The sequence below is a fragment of the Cyrtonyx montezumae genome, unplaced genomic scaffold (genome assembly GCF_038088225.1).
Source record: "Cyrtonyx montezumae isolate F1298 unplaced genomic scaffold, pur_monq_1.0 scaffold_8, whole genome shotgun sequence".
Classification (NCBI taxonomy): domain Eukaryota; kingdom Metazoa; phylum Chordata; class Aves; order Galliformes; family Odontophoridae; genus Cyrtonyx; species Cyrtonyx montezumae.
In genome coordinates, this window is record NW_027072089.1 from 7,150,079 (window position 1) to 7,171,500 (window position 21,422).

Here is a 21,422-nt window from a genome sequence, read left to right on the forward strand (position 1 = left end):
ACCATCTAACCCTTTTTGGCTTATTCACGAAACCAGACATTCCTCAATCTTTGTATTTATAAAAATTCCTACAAACACTTTGCAAAATGCATCTTTTTAAATGAATAACTCATTTCAGTAGTTCTTTGTTGTCTTTTCTTTTCCATGACCCGCTCTGTACTCAGTTTCATGCATCAGAAGAGACGTCAGATTTTCTGTTTCCTGATTAGGAAACTGGATTTTCTCAAAAGAAGAATTAGGAACAAGACAGTTTCCAGAAGGAAAGGCTTCAAATTAAAATTCAAACAGTCATTCATATTTTCCACGCATTAAGCTTCTCAGTTGCTAGCATTTTCCTTAAACATAAATAGCAAATATTTTCCCTCAGGCATTCATATTTTGTAAAGTACTTCAACTAATGAAATCAGTTATAAGCCCTCTATTACTACCCAACAGATGCCAAAGATGGATCAGATTTTTTGCTTGCTTCTTTCGCTTTGTACTGCACATGTATGCAACCAATAAATATTTCTGAAAAATAATGAGTTTACCACACTCAATAACATGTGTGGAGAATTAGGGCTGTATCCAGGAACCCATCTCTTTGAAATACTTATGTATGTTCACCAATGACTGAACTACAAGTATGACTATGCATACATACCTAATCAAATTGCCAGCATGCCAAGCTGTGTGTGTCAGCTCAACATGGAGACTTAACATATTATGAAACACAGAGACTTAAGTGCTTTCTTACAACAGCAGGCTGTGGACTAAAACCAATGACCCACCTCGTGTTAACCTCCTGCTATCTACAGTAAATTCCTCTATCAGCTTTCACTCTTTTTACTCTTCAGTATCAGAATCTTCTTGTTCCTCTTCCTGGTTCCCAGACCCCTAACACACCAGCAAAACTGATACAAATTTTTGTCTGCAAATATCTTTATTTGCATACACATCTGTGCCTTGCTGTGTGTTATGGTGGAAAAACATCTGAAGCTTCTTCATTACAGAAAGAAACATCATTTTTCACTTAAAATTCCCCCTTTTGCATACACTCCATCATTCCTCAGTCAATGAAGCAATCAGCATTCTTTATTTTTAGTTGTTTCTTTATCAATGTGAGGAAAAATTATGAAGTGTATCTTTACCTCTGCTGTCTCCTTCTCTTCACTTTGCCCTTCAACCCCTCTTCACTCTTTTCCCCTACTTCTCCTCTAGTTGTAACTCTGCTTCCTCTGTCTACAGGTCCCCGACATTTTCTACATCACCTGAACTGTTGTTATCCCTTCAGTTAAGCTATACATTCAGACTGCCCCTTCTCAAGCCCACGCATTGTGGACTTAGCAAACTCTGCAGTTTCAGTGATAGACCCTCAACACTGTGCTGTACCTTTTCTAACAAAGGTGGCACAACTAAGAAGAGGAAATAGATGGTCAAGAGGGCAGAGTACTGCCGAAGGGCTTGAAAAGTTCCATAACAAGTTCTTATTTCCAGCATGAGTGCATTTTACCAACACTATAAAATGCAGCACATTGCAAAGATACCTGATTTAGCTCTACACAGTTTAAGTAGATTATTTTTACATCATATGCACCGAGAATTATGTACTGACATCATGCCTCCCTTCTCTACCCAAATGTCAGTTTTTCCTACAAGACATCAAAGAATTGAAAAGTAGTAAAAAGTGCTCCTGATTCCTGTTATTTGGCTCAAATCGTGTCCCTGATTCTTCCACTGTTGCCAGATTTCCTCTTGTGGGACCCTCCTGCTTAAAGTGGGTTTCAACAAGGTTCTGCCCAAGTAGACTCAGCAGCGGGTTTGAAGCTGTACACCACAGGGATGACTGAGATGTAACTGAAAGCCATTTCAATGTTGTCTGTCTGTGAAGGTGTTAGCTTATGTGGATAAGAACATAAAATTAGAACTTTATCTAACTTCCATTCTGTAACACCATGATTACAACTGCAGGAGGTCTTCGGGTTGCATATATACACACTCACTTCTCTCATGGAATTTTATGCTTTTTTTGTATGTGTAGCTCTCTTAACACAACTGAAATAATAGCTTTATTATAGAGAGAATGATCATACATTGGATCATACATTCATTGGATATACTAACGTGAGGATTTACGTTAGCTTGTGGTTTTGACTTCTTTTATTAGCAACTGAAATACTTTGTTTTCATTTTTTTTCACATAACAACTTCTTGTGTTACTAAATTTTTCCCAAGATTACCTATATTCAATCAGCATGTTTTAAGTTCTTAATAAAAGAAAAAAAGCTCTTAACAAAAACAAAAAAACTGTCAATAAATCACAATTTTTGGTGGTTTTTTGTTTTCTGTTTTTTTTTTTTTTAATTTCTTTTTGGTTTTAACAACCAGCACTAATTTAGGGGGAATTTTCTATATTTTTATTTTAATGATAAATTTTCAAAAAGTAATGGAGTCTTTCATTTTACCATGGAAAAGAACACTCACTTTGACTATACCAATTTTTTATTCCTCTTAAGGAAGTACCCTAACCTCTCATAACTTCTGCTCAGTTTATTGCCTGAATAATACCATTCTATCCTTGAATTTGGTCTTGACACTTCCTTTACCAAAGCAACCAAAAGTGAATTTTAAATTCTGTAATAATCCCAAATCCTTGATGTCAATCATCTACACATATTATTAAGCCAAGCATTGAGAAACAAAGAATGATGTCTTGACCATGGCAGTGCAGTGGAATTGAATATATTTGGGTTCCCGCATAGGTCACAGGTCTCACATTCAATCTAAGAAATTCAATTAAACCTCTTTAAGATATTACTGTTCTTTAAAAGCTGAGATTAAAATACACTTCAGACATAACTGTCTGCCTTGTCTATTGCTATCCTTGTAAATGGGCCTTCCATCTAAAAGTTAAACCTTCTATGCAGCTTATTAAGACTGAATGTACAGATACCAGTTGGAAAGTACACGTGTTCTGCAATACTCACCAGGCTTCTGATACCAGCCAAATGGATGTATTCTGACTTCACTGCCTGGCAAACTACAATTTGAAATTTGCCAAGCACTTCTTGATTCCTCAGCACATGTCTGAATTCCTAGGCTGTTCAGAGTCAGGCACATGATTTTTCTTCCTGCCAAGGAAATACATGGTTATAGAAATGATGAGGAAGAATTTCTCTTTCCAGGTAGTATCTTAAAGAAATTGCATACAGTGTAGTTCCACTGCATGTTAAAACAAATTTCACTGAATTAGCAATCAGATGAAAATACCTAAAACATTCAAAGTTTTACTACTGGTGAAAATAGTGTAAAAAAAAATCAGACTGAAGTCAACAAAAGGGAGTTAGATACCAAAGTTATAACCCATTTAAGGTCAGTAGGAGCATTTCTATAAGGAAAGCTTTGGAAATCCTTTTGCAAACTCAAACTTTTGCAAACCTGTCTGAGCCAGGAGCCCTTTCTAATTAATTCAATCCTGGAAATTAAAAACCTGCATGTATATCTAAACAGAGCTCTTACTTAAATCAAGATAAAATTCTGCCTTTCGAAGAGCTAAAGTAAATACTTCTGTAGCTAAGAAGTACTTCAGGATTTGAAACAGTTAGAAGTGTCATTAAAGATTTATTCTGGTTCATGTTTAAATTGCTAATGAAATTTATCTCAACTACAATACTGCCAGTACTGGATGCCTGAAATACTACAAAAAATAAATATAATTTCCTATGTTTCATTCTTTTAAACCCTTAATTTGTTATACTTATTTAAAGAAACTTTTAATTCATATTCAGCTAACACTTCAAATTTCATGTATTCTTATGGAAATATGAAACTTGTCAACTGCTTTTGATTTCCACAATAGTTCAAATTTGAAAACCATTGGATTAATGTTTCAGCCTGTTCCTTTTTTGACTTTGTGAAAATACAAAAAAAGAAAAGAATGAGAATTGAAAATGTTTTTGGATTGTTCCAAATTCTCAAGAGCGTCATAAAGCCAGTGCCTCTTAATGGCCTCAGGCTGAGCTGACAAGCACACAACATTTCTGAAAACAAGGTTGGACATTTTAGGTGCCTAAATCTAAATTTGGAATAAAACATTACAAATTTCTTCCTTGATATTGACCTGGATAGTATCCAATTTTAAATAACAATTAAAGACTTTCTTTTTAACAGAGCACCTTCATTATTGTCACTTGACTGTTCTTTACATGGAGAGAAAGAGAAGTATCTCCAGAATAGAACTCATCCAACCAGAGCTTCTAGAGACTCTGTAACTTGTGCCTGTGAAGCGCTCTTGCTGACTGTATAGAGAGCATAATGTGACAATACTCTTAGTTATCCCAGGAAAGTAAAATACAGTTGTTTGACTTTAAATGCTTTCAGTTCACATATTCTTGAAAAAGTCTTTCTACAGGCATACTAAATTACTAAGTGTGAGAGGGTAAGCAACGCCCATCCCTTCCCAATTACATTTCCTTAAGTAAATGACCTACATTTGAGAGCAAGAAAATTCAGATGTACAAGAGAACAAAAAAATCTAAGCTACTCCAAGGTATCCACAGACATCATGTTCTTAAACTGCATTTGATTTCAGAAATACTTAGGTTTCTGATTAGGCTGTCTTAGGCTTTGAAAAGAAAAAAAAAGAAACAACAAAAAAATCACAAAAAGAAGTCAACCAGCATATTGGAAGAGTCCAATAAATGAGAAATAACATTTTTATATTCTTTAATGTCATGCTTTTGGAACTGCAGTCTCTGCAGGAATCTGTTTCCTAAAGCTTTCCTAATAATTTCTGATAAATTGAGCAAGTTTATTGAGGTGAACTCTTAGAAGGGGTTACGATCACTCAAAAAGGTGTTAAAAAAGACTTAAGGTCAGCAAGGACTGCTAAGGTTGCCTTTTGTAGGAAAAGAGTAGTAAAGTTCAGAATATGAAGATTGAAAGCATGTTTTTAAATATTGAAAAAAATACCTGACAGCTGGCTGACATTTAAAAAGCCAAATCCTGTGCAACAGGGGTCAGCATCACACCAACGCTCACACTCAAAAAAGCTGAGAATAGAAAAACATTGTTACTTTTAATGTCATTAGTTATGTATCATAGAGAAGGGAAAATGGGATATTGCATATAGAAGAGACACCAAGAACCTGTAGAAATACTTCATGGCTCTTTCTGCTGTATAGACAGTTCTGCACATTTTCAATTTTCTAGAATATACTGATATTTTGATTCTGTTTTCTGAATACTTTAGCACCTGCCTTAAAAGTATCTGCATAAATTATTTCTATGTATTATAACCAAGAGATTCAACTGGCCATCCAGCAATTCAGTAGAAGTACTAACTTACATACATAAAATGCATAATTAATCAAATGCTTTGTTATTTATATCTCAATTATAAATTTCCTTTAAACTGTATGCCATTTTTCTTTCTTAGATACTCTCTCAAATAAATAATGCCATTATTGTGTCACTTGATCCCCTTCAGCTACTGAGCATGGCCTTGGTACTCAAGACGTGGTTAAAATTTCAGTAAAAACAAAGAAACAGTCATGTCCTACCCATCTGAAACTGCTTTTCTGCTCATGTCAGTAACATTCCTCACGGAGATCCCGGTTGCTTTCTGGAATGGTACACGTGTGTAGAAGCTCTTCACAGTACTTCTAAGAGTGACTGGTACAGGAAAGGAAAAGAAAATTGGAAAAAAAAAATCACCTTTTCTTTCTAATTTATACATATTTGTCAAGTAATGACATGTTAAGTATAAAGCTTATGCTTCTATGCCTTTGCCAATTAAAAAATATTTTTACACCAGTAGTAGTCATTTGCTAGTTAAATTTAAAGATGAACAAAAATCCAACAAATTAAGGTTTTAAAAGCTGATGAAAGAACACTGACAAGGAAGAACTTCTAAGGGCTGCAGTTTTTGATCTGCATTGATATGATTCTGTCATCTTGATCCAAAAATATAGTTCCATATCCATTGGAGGAATCCTGTGTGTATGCTCATGTATAATCTTTTGCTGTACTTTAGGCTCACCAAAAGGGCATTATTTAATCTGTTAATTCTGTGGATCTCTATATTTTTTTACAGCTAAAATGTAATTCTCATGGAGTGATAACAGGCTTTTTTGTTTAACTTTTCTCACATGAGCTCTAAAAGAAAACCAAGCATTCAAACTCCCCAAGCATTCAAAAAGAAGTTAAAACCATTAAGTCTATAACTTCAGATTTGCTATATATATATATACACACACATATTCAACAAGAATGCATTCATAGGCTTTCACTTTTTTTGTATTGCTTAACTATCATGGAAATTTTAGTGGTAGAAAATGAAATTATTGACATCCCTATGACAGTCTGAATTCATCCATATTATAAAAAGGTGTAAGATTTGTACAAAGATTATCTGAACTACCCTTGGTCTCTTTGAATGGAGAATAGCTAAAGCAGAGAATGTTATTTGTGGTTATTATCTTCCCAATAGGCACTGAAGTACTATCACTATATCTACTCCAAGAACTGAATACAGTGGAAACAAAAATCCATACCAGGACAGCTCAGCCTTCCCTTAGAATCATAGAATCACAGAATCATTAAGATTGGAAGAGATCATCAAGATCACGTAATGCAATCATCCACCTACCACCGACTGCACACTAAGCCATTTTTCTAAGTATCACACTACATGTTCCTTGAACACCTCCAGGGACAGTGACTCAACACCTCCCTGGGCAGCCTGTTTCAGTGCCTCACTACTCTTTTAGAGAAGAAATTTTTCCTAATATCCAACCTGAGCGTCCCTGGTGCAACCTAAGGTCATTCCCTCTTGTCCTATTGCTGTTACAGAGAAGAGATTGAACTCCATCTTGCCACAACCTCCTTTCAGGTAGTTGTAGAGAGTGATAAGGTCTCTCCAGAGCCTCCTCTTCTCCAGACCAAACAGTCCCAGTTCCCCTAGTTGCTTCCCATAACACTTGTGCTCCAGTGCCCTCCACACAGCTTTGCTGCACTTCTCTGGACATGCTCTAGGGCCTCAGTGTCTTTTTTGTAGAGAGGGGCCCAAAACTGAAACAGTACTCGAGGTGCAGCCCCATCAGATTTCAGTATAGGGAGATGATCACCTCCCTGTTACTACTGTCAGAACTATTTCTGATACAAGCCAGGACACCATTTGCCTTCTTGGCTCCTTGGGCACACTGCTGGATCATATTCAGCCAAGCAATGATTAACACCAGGTCCATTTCCTTAACATAGTCTTCCTTTGCATCTTCATGTCCCAGTACTCATTCATACATTCAGGCTTTTTATTTTTGAGCCAAGATGTAAAACACCAGCTTGAATTGCCGATTCAATAATAGCATACACATTACAAATTCAAACTCCATAACTTACCTATTTTATGGTACAAAGCTTGTGGCTGCCAGGGTAGCACGGTACTACAGTTTTCCAGTATTTGTTCTATGTTGCCATCACAAATCTGTGTCTCTGGATATAGGGTACACACAAAGTACATGTCTGCAGTGTTTTGGAGATCTGCCAATTGACAAAACTCATCTTCCTGTGCACAGCCTAGGAAGCAAGTCACTAGAGTTAGCCACACTATGGTTTCTTCCCCTCTCTTCAAAGCACTTAATGTTATCAATCAGCAAACAAATAACAATGAGAATTTCAATATTATTCTATCACAGAGCAAGTTAAATAGGGATAGATTCTGTTTCTAGTTATACTGAAGAGTAGGTTTAGTTGAATAGCACAGAAAAGGGGCTACACCACAGCTGATTGGAAAGATATGTTCTCCAGTTGTGACAAGCATGAGCCCAGGTAATTTCTGGCAGTCAGAGCTAGAGATTCTTCTCTGTTTATCATGCCCAAAATATACATTATTCTTGAAATACCTTGTTTTACCTTCTCATTTTACCATTACCACTGTAAGCAGTGTACTTCCTAGTAGTCTAAGCTGTATCCATAATAAGGATACTCTGCTTATGAATGATGAGTATCCTTTCAGTCAGAGTAGACAAAGTTTGTAAGGAAGAAATAGATGTCCCCCCAATAGAAAATTCAGTGCAGCTGAATTCCATGAAAATTTTGTCCTGAAAAATCTCTAAGTCCAGTGTTTCTGCTACTCATTAAGATACCTATAGAAGAATTCCATTAATTTTTATCTCCTTACTATCTTGCATATAAACTGTCTGTGAGAAATCTTACGTGTGAGGCACCAAAGTATAGCTTCTTCCACTGAGTACTTCTGCCTGAAGACCCAGTACTGCTGGTAAGGGATAGAGGAGTTTGGGTCACTTCGTATCTGGCTGTCATCCATTAAGTAGAAAAGATCCTTTGTGGAATCTAAGATTCAAATAAACAATCAAAGAGCTCAAGCCCACAAGAAAAATTTAATTAGGATTTGTAATAAATTAATTTTATGTAGCACTGAAAGTATTGCGTCCTATTTATTTTTTTCCCATGGAAACTACAATAGATATGAAGAGAACAAAATCACAGTTTGATAGAGCAAATTCTCAGCTACAAAACACTGTTTTTCAACATAGTCATCATCATTAGCTGTGCATTTTTGACAGCAGTGAACAAAAGTCTGTATGCCACACTCTGCACCAGTAGAGATGATTGTTAGTGCAGGAATGCATGACCTGCTGACATGCTATGCTCATATGCACTGTTTGGCCTCCATAAATGTTCAACAAGCATCAATGAATGTCAGTAGGTGCCATTTTTTCCATCTGAAGAAATTCAGTGACACACCTTTGCTTCATATACACTTCCATACCAGATGACACTCTGTCAGACAGCCCTGCTACCATCTGTCACACAGCAACAAAATGTAATGGAATATTGGTGGGAAAGTTCAACCTCTACTGCCAAATCATCAACATCCACCTCTGACATCATGGATCAACATGACAAAATGGGAGGTATTCCTTTCAGAGAAGCCCTCAACTTTACATACACGGAAAATTCTACCTTTCACATAAAAGCAGCTGCAACCATATTCTAAAGCTAGCACCACCAAACACTGCTTTCAGTAACAGAACAGTTCAACTACAGTCAGTGATGTTTGTGTAGGCAATGCCTCCTTGCTGAACTGCACTGAGCAACACAGTACTGCAAGAGTATTTGGACCACCAAAACCAACCAACAAAGCAAATAAACAAAGAAACAAACAGCAACTACAAAAAGAATCACAGCTTCTAGAAATAAGCTGGCTCTGTCGTGCAAAACGTCTGTTTATCAGTGAACAATGTTGCTCTATGGGATGCGTTGACCAATCTAGTTTTAATGATCCAAAAGACAGCTGCTTCCTTATATTCATTTGGGAAGCATTTACACCTATTTGTTAAATGTTTTCTTAACAGTCTTAATATCTCTGACAGTTAATTAGTGTATTTCTCCTGGTTTAGGTTCCCACAGACCAAAGTAAATAATTCCTTCTGTCTTCTGCCTGAAATATTTAGACATGCATTCACTGCTCTACATCTCCTCATATCCCACTGAAACAATCACAGGAAGTTAAGGATGTTAATTACTCTCTTTAAATAAGGATCCAACAGCAACATTTACACAAACACTCTTGTTTGATATCTTGCAAATTCTTCCATAAACACCTTTCTATTTATTGAATGCCATTACAACCAGTTACTCCAGCATTGAGAGTTTCTTTTTTATTTGAACCTGAATGTGCTGGAATAGCCAGACAAAAATGAAATCAGAAAACCAAAGATATATAATTGCAGCTGAAATGCTGAAGTGTCAAATAACATGCTGTGTGTGCACATGGGATAGAATCTTAGAATTATTAAGGTTAGAAAAGACATCCAAGATCATCCAAGTCCAACCACTGACCCATCACTATCATGCCCCCTAAACCCACAATTACCAATGCCCACAACAATTGTCTATTAACAGAAATCATCAGATTTCTATCAGAAAATAGAAAAGATATGTTAAAATTTGTTCTAAACATCATCATCAAGTAAAAAAAATCTCTGTAAATGTTTTTCCTTGCACATGAAAAATGTTTCTGAGAAGTTGATTTGTAAGTCTCATTACCTCTCAACACACGGTTTCAACCTCTGCTTTTCTTGAAACCATTTTTGTCACTGCTAAGATTAAAGCATGAAGGAAGAAGCCACATTCTTTGCATAACTTCAAGTTTTAATGACATTATCAGCAACAGCAAGGAAAAAGGAGAGCCCTGAGGGATGCTCTCATGCCCTGGCAGGCAAACAAAAGAGAATTTCTCTCACCCTATTAAGTACAGCTCTTTCTTATTTTGAAGTCTAGACTTTAAAATATCACTAATTGTATAAAATTACAGGTAAACCTGTAATTGTCATCAGGTAAACAGGCATATTTCTTCATCTTGGATTCAAATTACGGAAACAACATCAGTAATGCACTTTGTGTTAAGACTTTATGCAGAATAAAACACATGCTCAGACATCCAACAAGGTTGCTCAAAAAATATCTGCCCACCAGAGATGTAGTAAAATGCTCTTGTCAGGCTTCATTTCCTACTTTTAGAATTCATAGCATCATGGAATGATAAAATGGCTTAGGTTGGAATGGACCTTAAAGATCCTTGAGTTCCAAGCTCAATGTTGTGGGCAAGGTTGCCAACCACTAGAGATTAGGTTGCTCAAGGCAATTAGGATGCTTGATGTCCTGAAGGAACACTGGTAACTTAATGCAAATTATTTTGGATATACAAATAACTTAGTATAACTTAGCAAGCACTGGAATAAAAGAGGAGAACTACAAAGTTCTATAATTTGGAAGAAACGCTCCTATTAGCATCATGTTTCCAGTCATATTGTCAGGAGTGGTAAAGATGGCTGTACCCACATTCAGATTGTGATCCCTGCATTTATGTATAGTTTCTTCTCAGCTGAATGATATTTCCTGAGTCTTTGCAGATCAGTAAGTATGATAAAACAAGCTTTCCCAGAAGTTTTCCACATTTTCTCAGGTAAAAAGTTGTAAAAACAGTGGTGACTTCCAGGAGAACTTTTGAACCTCTTTCTCAAAATCTCTATCACATTTCCTACTTAACAGAAATCCTTTGCTCTTTACAATACCTACATCAAAGTACATACATGAAAATAAGTGCTATCAAATTCTGGTTAAATTCTGCACCTCCCTCTGCTGTCTTCTCTGTCTCCCCTTACTGCTATACCTGATAATATGATATCATCCTCTGTCTTGAAAGCAGTAGAATCACACATAGAGGTTTCAGGTCGGGTGACCATATCAGAGCCTAGAATGCAAGAGTTAAAGAATATGATAATTCAGTTTATCTGCTTATCTTTCTTCTGCTATAGAATCTCATGTTCTTTCCTTAACTTCAGCAAACACTTTAGAGTCATCTGTTAGGAAAACTCCTTTTATGTAGCTTCTCCAGCTGATTAATCAAAAATGAGTAATGGAAAAACAAAAATCAGTAATTCATCTAGTTACTTATAAATGTCCAAATTATTTGTGGTACCCTGAACATCAGTAAGTCAAAGGCAAGTGTTTCCACAAAATAATTCTTCAGAGGTATATTTCTTATGTTAGACATTACCAAATAAAGGGAGAAAGATGCTTCCAGTTTAAACAAGTGGTACTCATACAACACACAGCTGCCACCCTGTGAGATGACTCACCTCTCCAAAGAAACACTTGCTGAAAAGTGGTAAAATTTCTTTTTGCCTCTTCTGACAGCTTAGATGCTAATAAAGAAGAAAATGTGTGTTAGAACAGCTATTAAAATTAAGCAAATAGCACTGAAACACATGGAAATAACATTAAAAATACATCTTTAGAGTATATTTGCCCTTATTTAAAGCATAGGACCCCACGGAGGATGACACAGGAGTCCTGGTGCTAGTCTAAGTCACCTGTGCCAAGGCTTTAATCAATTTTCTATCACTGTTTTTTCTGTGCTAATCTGGATAAATCTCTTCCTGTCTTTGATCCACAGTTTACATTTCTTTAAGATTATTGACTTGATTCTGCCTCAATTAAATGCTAGAATTATTACAGGATAAGATAGTATAAGTAACACATTCTTGACTTTCCCTATCATTTCCAAAGAAAAGTGTAAGTTCATCTAACGATACATCTGATTTGGGAGGTTTAATTATCTTACAGTTGTACAGGTATGGATTGACTCAAGAAATAAAAAGCAGCGCTGGAGGTACAAGAGCAGGCTGGCAGAAAAGGCAGATTCTGTAGACAAATTAAATAAGAGTAATGTAAATTAAGTTAACTCATAACATACTTCCACTGAACACTTGCCCTCCCAGGGTGAAAGAGAAGATCTTCTCTCCTTCATCATAGTTCAGACCTTTGCATATTTCATCTATAACTGATGCTCGTGTAGGGCTCCAACCATTTGCATTGCAGATCAGCACATCTGGAGAGGTCATCAAGCTACACAAGATGGTACCTAGATTCAGAGGAAGCAAGAATTGCATCACTGCCATAATGCTGATCATGTACATAGAGATTTCCATCCAAGCATCTCAATACTTTCTCTAAATGTCAATTGAACATGTGTCACTGAGATAGCTACGCTTTTGTATTGCCACTTGAAAAATGAAAATCAGAACATACTTTCAGTTTGGAGTACTCATGTTAGATATTCATGCCTAAACCAAACATTTGTAGCCTCAGTTTAAGCTCATACTATTATCACCTAATAAAATATTACTATTATCTGATAATACCCAACAGGGTTTTCAGCAAAATGACCATTTCTCTACAAGTGAAATTTTCTAGTTCAGATCTTTATCTCTACTCCTTCAGGTAAAACCTCACACTATATTCAAAATCTGCCTGCACCAAAAAATGTCAGTGGTGCAGAGATAAGCGTAGAGCATCCAATATTGAGCTCTACTGAGTTCTGCTTTGTTGTTCTTTTTAACCAAACTACTACATTTACTGAAGAATTTTTAATTTTGCAGTGCTTAGACAATACCTCCATCAAGTTGAATCTGGCTCAAGATGAAGCCATCACAGCAAGAGTCGCTGCTGCATGTCTGCCTGCAGAAGAGCTGAGCATCCGTCAGAGATGTGCTAGCTGCTGAGAGAGCCATGGAGTGATACACACCAGAAAGAACATTCTGAAAACTGGTCCTTTCAAAGGTCTTGAGTCCAGATGAGTTAAATTCTTGTGCTGGGCAGACAGAAGAGGAAAGAAATGTTCAAAAGAGCACAGGAGGAGAAGTGACGATTTCAGAATGTCTGCAGGCTATGATTGGTTGAAAGTTTTTAGATAAAAGCTAAGAGTTATAAATCATTTCCTGGACTTTGAGCTTCAAAAGCAAGAGAATGTTACTAAATGGTTTGGCACAATTAGAGTTGACTAGATAACCAGAATATATTGTCATTTCAGAACTGTACCAGGAAAGATTATCAATGCACAAAAGAAGACTGTTAGAATTCTATTTTCAAGCACTATATGAATAAATCCCAAGTATAAATGAAATGATTTTATCTGATTAAAAAATAGTAAATTGTTATTCCATCAGTAATGCTGCATCTGCAATTAGGGCTTCTGTTGAAATGTCACATATGTAAGAGGACACAATTCCTCTTACCTTGGATCTAACTATCAGTATTAATAGAAAATTAGAGTAGACACAGTATCAGGGTATAAGGCTTATTACAACAAATTCAGAGGACTTGCATTTTTTTCAGGTGAGACTTAGCTCTTTCCATAATGTCATCTCACATGTTTGGATAGAAGAAGAAACCAGTGAGTTTTGATTCCAACCCTATGGACTTCTTCATTTGCATTTGTTTCAAATTTGTCTTAAGGCTCAAAACTGAACTTGGTGAGATGGGATGCTCAAAGGTAAAAACTGTGTAAGGTTACAAGTGTGAAAAATATGTATATTGTCTCTCTTGTTAGTTCAGGTAAATCCATTTTATATTTACTGGAGAGCAGAGTGTTCTTGGCTGGTGAAAACAATTTACAGCTAAGATGAATGTGAACTGTTAAGTGATGTAGTGTACAAGCTTGTCAGTAGCAATGTCTTACATAGTTAAATAAAATGTTTTAAAGATAAATAATAGGACAACAATATATAAAAATATAACACTATTCAATTTTTTTGATACTAACTGCTGGACAAAGTCATCAAATCAAAATTCAACAGCCATATTTCTTAGGCATGGGGAACAAGCTGTGAAAGGAAGATTTACTGAAGTTTTTGGGCTACCAATCACCGTTAAGCACTGAACAGAATTATATCCTCTTGAACAAACATGTTCCCCCACATCATCAAGATCCTATTCAGTAGTACCCACAACTTCAGGTACAGCAGGCTAACATATCTCTGATTTGCATCTGGTACCTTTCTTCAAATAGACCATCACTGCATCTCCCTCTGGATTCCTGATATAAAGCATGCAGCTGAGATGACCGATGCTAGTGGCAGCAGGATTCCCCAGAGTACCTTGCACCTGAGACAGAAAATAGTCATGCAGTGAATGCAACCTAACCAACTTACTCTTCTACAACTAATTTTCCTTAGCCGTAAACAGAAAGAATTATCACACACAAGTTTATAACCACCACAGCTTGAAGTGGCCAACTGCATATGCTTTTTATCTTGTCAAACTGAAATTCCAGCTGATTTTCAGTGCCACTGTGCTATGTTTAGAAGGAAACTGTTACAAAGACCTAAAAAGCCCAGACTAGAGGAAGGGACTGAGAAGTGATGACCATTCAGGTGACGTGGTTACTGACCCGGATGCTTCCAGTTCTGACTATTCAAATGAAAACATTCTTTAAGTTAATCTGATATCCAGACTGTGGGAGCTCAGCATGCCTTAAGAAGTGCTCTGTGGTATTCCATTGAAACACTGAGGCATTCCGTGCCACTTTTGGGAATGACTGGGTGTAGTTTTTCTGCCAGCTTGAAGGAATATATGACCAATGAATCAAGTAATGGCCTGTTTTCTTTTCTGATACCTTCTACATACATTGCACCTATAGTATTATGATAAACAGATTTTTCAGTATCACAGTTTTTACCAATCCAGAGCTGGTGCAGTTGAAGTTGACTTCAGCAGCACTGTATAAATCACACAATACTTGGTTATCAACAGGGGTTACAGTTGCAAAACTGCAAGCTTCTTCCTTCTCACAGTCTGAAAAACAAAGAGGAACCTTAAGTTTCATAGAATTCCCCATCTACAATTTTTGCTACCAATTACTCTGTCTTCCCACATACCTGACTTTTCATACCTCTATGAGACTGCAAGCACATGAGTTTCATGTGCCAGATAAACTTTGGCACTCAATCATTTTAGTACAGCACTGCATTTTCAAATTAAATGATATCAGAATGCATTTGGGCATTTTTCACCAAGTGAATTGTGTCTAACCATTGAACTAAATATTTAATGTCTGCTGGATAACTTTACCTGAGGAAGGTAGGGAAGACTCACACAAACCACTTAGTGTATCTGCATGAGACCGTAACTCCACAGCAAACAGACTGTGGTCAAAATCAGCATGATGGGAGGTAAGGAAATGTGAAATCCTGAAATCATGCCTTCTAAAGTTATGGGTGGCTGCAGATCCTTTTGCTTGTATGCTACCACCACTAATAGGTTTCCACAGCTCTGCTCCTAAACAGGAGGCAAAATTGTTTCCAAATATTTTTTTGCATTTAATCACATAGTTTAGATCAAGACACCATCAGAATATAAACTGAACTATATGACATATGCACAGGAGCAGAGAGGGATAGGCTATTCCTATCCTCTACAGTGATATTTTAGACTGACATTGCCATTTGACAGTGAATATAAGCACATATGTTAATTTGACACTTTGTTTGTCCAATCTTTTTATTAAAAAAGGAAAATGCAATCTTCTCTTAATGTAGCTTATAACAAAAATACAAACTACATGCACTGAATCATATAGCTTGCCAAACAGGCATCTATTCCTGCCTAAGTTCATGCCTGAAATGCCTTGCTTTTAAGTGTCTCCAGTTTCAAAGCTAGGTGCAAGAAAACTTATACTAACTAGCTAGGAGATGATCTGGTGGATGAAAATTATTCTAGGAACACACTCAAGGCTTCACAGTTTTCATTTGTGAAACATACAGATGTGGCACTGAGGGACATTTCTTAATGGGCTTGGTGGTGATGAGTTGACAGTTGGACTTGTTCATTTTAGAGCTCTCTTAGCATGAGAGGTGGATAACTAGACCAGGGTGTATGGTAAACTACTGACTTTATCAGATTACAGTGATAGAATCATAGAACCACTAAGGTTGGAAATGACCTCTAAGACCAACAAGTCCAACTGTCAACCCATCACCACTGTGTCCACTAAACCATGCTCATCAGTGACACATTACACATTTCACAGATGAATCTGTGTGTATTCCCAGAACAACTTTCGTCATTAAACCATGTCCATAATTGCCACATCTATACAGTTCTTGAACACCTCCAGGGTTGATGGTTCATTGCTTCCCTGGGCAGCCTGCTCCAATGTTTGAACAGTGCATAATATTAGCCCTTGACACAGGCTACCCTTGTTTTTAGAGCCAGGGTGTTTTTATTTTGAATGCTGCACCTCTACCTCTGTTCACAAGTCTACATTAGGAGACAGAAGGGAAGGCACCCTGAAAGCAGTGGAACTGTGGTTCCAGATAACTTTGAATCAACATAAGCCAACAAATGTGATAAGACTAGATGTGATACAATACACACACTGAAAGACTCAGAAGAGGGATACATTTGCACTCCTAACAATATTCTACTGACGCAAGCAAGAGTTATTTTTACTCTTTTATACACCCATCAGATAATCTGGGAAGAGGCAAAGAACTTGATTTTTGCGTGGGCTGAGCATCTAATATTATTTATTTATTTATTTATTTTTGGTCTGGAAAGTCTGATGAGTGTTTTCTGGTTTGAATATTGGCTCTCTTTCATATTGCAAACTGAATTTAAACTCAGATGACTTGCCCAGAATGGTACATAAAGTCATAAGACTTCTTTGTAAAAGAAAGAGTGATCTCTTCTCTGAAACAAAGTTATAAAAAGTGGTGAATATCATGAAGTGAGCTAGCACTCATAGACATAGTTGATCTAGGAACTTATCCATAAGTTCATCATTCAAAAGGATTATAGTCCTTCAAGATGTTTCTTATTGTCTGTGCAGATTTTCTGAGAGTTTTCCTTACCTGAAATGCATTGAAAAGTTATATTTTGCAGGTCTCTCCCAAATGATTGAGATTTGAGAATTTGAGCTTTATCTGACCCATAAATGAATGTGGAGGCAGGAACTCTTTCAAATTTTCTGAGCACTAAAAACCAAACAAAGATACTAATATCAGTTCCCATGCTGCAGAGGAACAAGGAGACTTTAGCTAGAAGTAAAAATTAAGGACTTTCACATGGAAATAAGTTAACTCTGACCCCACAGGTAACACAGGAGATGATAGGCATGAAGAAAGCCTATAGGAAAGCTGAGAAGGGACCTTTGTTAGGGCATGTATTTCTATTCTGTGATGACAGCATCAAAGTATCTTTCAAAAGCAGTTAGCCATAGGTGCCCTGGGAGTTTATATTCAAATGGGAATTCTCTGCTAGCAGCAGATTTATTGTCTCCTGTTACTTGCTCATGGTACAGAATCAACTACTGAATCAGCAGGGGATCCAACTTCTGAAAAAGAGTCATTGAAATAAAAGTCAGCTCCAACAGTATTTGGATAGAAAGGAAATCTGGGAGCTTAATACTCATGTTTAGGAGCACACAATCTGTTGACCTCTAACTCAGGGATTTGTTGTAGGTAGTATAGTCAGCATGTTCCTTTTTGACACCTTGACTGAACATTTAAACTCCAGGCTGTCACTTGATTTAACTCTGTTCTCTCTGAGCTGGATCCACTGCACATGTGTGCAAGGAAGCCTATCAAGCAGCACTATACACAAAATAGGAAAAACTCAAAGAGTATACAGATGCAAAACCCGTATAGGTCACCAAATGTGTCAAAGTGTCCATTTAAGCTCCATTTGGCCATGGCCATGCCCTGAAGAATTTTATAGTCAGTGAAGGGACACGGAGAGACATAACAACCATTCTGCTCAGGATTTTGCTACTTGTAAGACAAAGATCTTTTCATACAGTGTGTCCATCCGCTGATAAATCTAATATCTTTCAGTGGGCACTGGAAAAGAAAGGAAGAATGTGGTGACTTATCTTCACCCTTGTTTTGTCCAGGCTACTACTCAAAATTCCATAAATTATATTCATAAAATCATCTAGGTTGCCAAAGACCCTAAAGATCACAAAGTCCAACCATCAATCTGATCTACTGAGTCCTGTTACCAAACCATGTCCCTTACTGCCATATCCATGTCTCTTTAATACTTCCAGGGATGGGGACTCCACCACTTCCCTGGAAAGCTTATTCCAGTGCTTGACCATCCTCCTCTCTGTGAAGAAATTCTTTCTTATAACCAATCTAAACTTCCTCTGGTGCATCTTTAGACCGTTTCCTCCCATCCTGACACTGGCTATCTGAGAAAAGAGACCAACACCCTCCTCACTGCAACCTCCTTTATTGTAGTTTTACAAGGTAACAAGCTTTCCCTTCAGCCTTCTCTTCTCCAGGCTCATCAAGCCAATGCAGATCTTTGTCTCATTGCAATAAGTACCTGATCTAGACCTTTAAGAGCTAAAAAGCAGGAGTTCTGGTCTAATCTCAGCCAACATGAGATGTCTGCAGGTAGAAGAGCTGGAGGCTCAGCCCTTCACTTCCCTGCACATGCAGGCACAGAGGTTCAGCTGGAAGGTCCTAGCCCTTTCTCCCTGAAACGACTGCATAAACCACATAATAAAATTCAGGGATAAGTTCTTAAAACAATCATTTGTACTCCTGCAGCAAAACAGTCTGTCTGAATCAGAAGCAAATGTCCACTGTTGTCAGGGCTGAGTGAGCAGATGCTTTTGATCAGACCATCATTTCTGCTCAGAAAGAACATGAGGGCTATTCAAAAACTCAAAAAAAGTTCTTACTCTCTAGAACAACTAGGGAGAGGCGTAAGCAGAGCTGGAAGGGCTTTACCTTCTGAGGAATACAGGAGAATAGAGTGTAAGTATGGCCTAATTCTATATTAAACTGCATTTTTTTATATCTGTGATGCCCAGTTGAAAACAGAATTTACATATTTTCATAAAAATGAAAAGAATCCTTTTATTTTTACGTTGTTTGCAATTGTTTGCTGCCCTCACTTCTAATTCAAAACTGGAATCACTTTGTATGCCTCTCTATTCTTCTTCTTCTTGGTTTGTTTGGTTTGCTTTTGTGTTTGGATTTTTAATTCTAATATTCCATTGCTCCATTTTTTCTACTTCAGTAACATGGGAGAAGAGTAGAGAAGAAAGTGTCGAATTCAGAGCTCAATATAACATCAGTTTCTAAAGTGAGTATTCCATTAAATTTGATGCCAATTATACATGAGTAATAAAATATTCTGGAAGACTAATTTTGGAAAAACTTTGGGTTTGAGGATCATAATTAAACCTTATTGCCAGCAGTTTGGGACTGTTTGATGGATGACTTTGGTGACAGATCTCTTGCATATGCTTACATTTATGATATCCAGCTCTCATTTTGCATCTTTTCCTTTGGACTTTCAACAAATTACTTTCTTCTTTGTCTTTATGTCATCTCTTCTATTTCATTTTTTCTGAATTCCACTCCCACTGTTCCAAAGGCTCCTCCAGAAGTACTGGAGAACGAGGTAAATGTTTTCAAACAGTTTCTAGGAATATCATGTCTGGTTTTAATTTGGTTTGGGCTTTTTTTATTTTATTTTTTGTCAGGATTGGAGTGGTTTGTTTTGCTTTGTTTTGTTTTTTCAATTTTGTTTTGTTTTGCTGTTTGTTAAACTTCATTTTCCAAAATTGAGAACTGCAATTTCACAACTGTGTTCAAGCAGAAGAAAGTTTCCCCAGTTTGCAAGGACATGGTCACCAAGTCAGATACCACACAGCAGGAGCCCAGACAATGATGTTATGCCACAGCTATGAAGTCTTTGTAAAACACAGCCTGTTTCACAGAACACATGGATGAGTGATAATTTTACAGTGAAATTCATCATTCTGCTTTGTTCCACTTAGCCCATTCATTATTCCTGTTACTGATCTCCTGAGCATAAAACACTGCCAACCATCAGAGAGTGAAAGAAATCTTCTCTCTCTCCTCTTACAGGAAATGACTTTCTCAATGCAGTCAAGAAGAAAACAGAAGTAAGGAGCAATGTGGTTGAAAGCAGAGGCCACAAGTATGGGAAAATGAGTAAGCTGGCAAACCAGCTGTGGAGCACTGGGTCGTTTCATAAAGTAGTTACACTGACATTGGATAAAAACATATCCAAGTATTATTCTGGCACTTACCTAAGCACTCAGAGTCTGTGAGGAGATCATCAGTTTCAGTCCAATCCAGAGCTGCTCCAAAGTCATCAACGCAGAAGGATTTTTTAGTGTCAGAGTCTTGTTGGGAAGGCTTATACTGGCCATCTTCATCACACTGCAAACCCTGCTCGTTGCCTTGGCAGTAAGTAATACCTGTAAACAGGGAGAAAAAAAGGAGATTTGACAGTGTTGTCACTGCGTTTCGAAGCATCAACAGGACAAAACAAAAAATAAAAAAAATAAAAATAAAATTTTTCAGTACAACAGAAACTTTACTGAAAATTAATAGCTAATTTATATGATGTTTTATTCTTTAATACATGCTTATCTCACTTCTTTGTTTTCACTGTAAATCACATTTAGAATGTCTTTAGGATTTTCTGTATGCATATAATCTCCCTTGATATAAGCACTGTAAAGCAGAGTATAGGGAAGTGTCAAACTGTCCCGCAAACCGGTGACATTAAGGAACTGTATTTTCACACAGGCTTGCTCAGTGCCTGTTGCAGTGCACTCCTGACATGTTATTAAGAACATCACCAGAGCCACCACAACGATTCATCTGTTACTTAAAAAAAGAAAAAATAAAATTCTACTTTCAGCAGGAAATATGGATTTAACTATCTTTTCTTAAAGAATAAAAACTTTGATTTAAATTAGCAGCATCTTCCTAACTACTTTTCAACTCCGAAGGTGTAAACAACGAAGGACATGAGACCAATACCTACAATGGGAACAGAGATATAGAATAGAAGATGACAAAACAGTCTGATGTCTTCTTTAGGGAAAATAAATTGATGTTAGGGTGATTATAAACCTGCTTTTTTTCTCATCCATGAGAATTACATAGACTGAAAAAAAACAAAGCAGTTCCTGTACTCGTCCATAGTCCCAAGTCATCAGTGTGACTGCTTACTTTTAGCTTTATCCATGGGCTTAACAAGTGGTATTCTTTATGGAGCTGCTTCCAAAAATTCATCATTTA

General features: G+C 36.9%; 1 protein-coding gene across 1 annotated transcript in view; it reads right to left on the reverse strand.

Moving 5' to 3' along the window:
• The window catches only part of TG (thyroglobulin), a 142,622-nt gene that overhangs the window by 84,999 nt on the left and 36,201 nt on the right, over positions 1–21,422 (reverse strand). The window contains exons 22-34 of the mRNA XM_065752278.1: positions 20,420–20,590; positions 17,199–17,321; positions 15,026–15,141; positions 14,343–14,451; positions 12,962–13,159; positions 12,263–12,430; positions 11,646–11,711; positions 11,177–11,257; positions 8,194–8,331; positions 7,378–7,554; positions 5,541–5,652; positions 4,951–5,030; positions 2,967–3,110 (exon numbers count right to left, since the gene is read on the reverse strand). Of these exons, the coding sequence (XP_065608350.1) occupies positions 2,967–3,110; positions 4,951–5,030; positions 5,541–5,652; positions 7,378–7,554; positions 8,194–8,331; positions 11,177–11,257; positions 11,646–11,711; positions 12,263–12,430; positions 12,962–13,159; positions 14,343–14,451; positions 15,026–15,141; positions 17,199–17,321; positions 20,420–20,590 (1,683 nt within the window). The remainder of the gene's footprint in view (positions 1–2,966; positions 3,111–4,950; positions 5,031–5,540; positions 5,653–7,377; positions 7,555–8,193; positions 8,332–11,176; positions 11,258–11,645; positions 11,712–12,262; positions 12,431–12,961; positions 13,160–14,342; positions 14,452–15,025; positions 15,142–17,198; positions 17,322–20,419; positions 20,591–21,422) is intronic.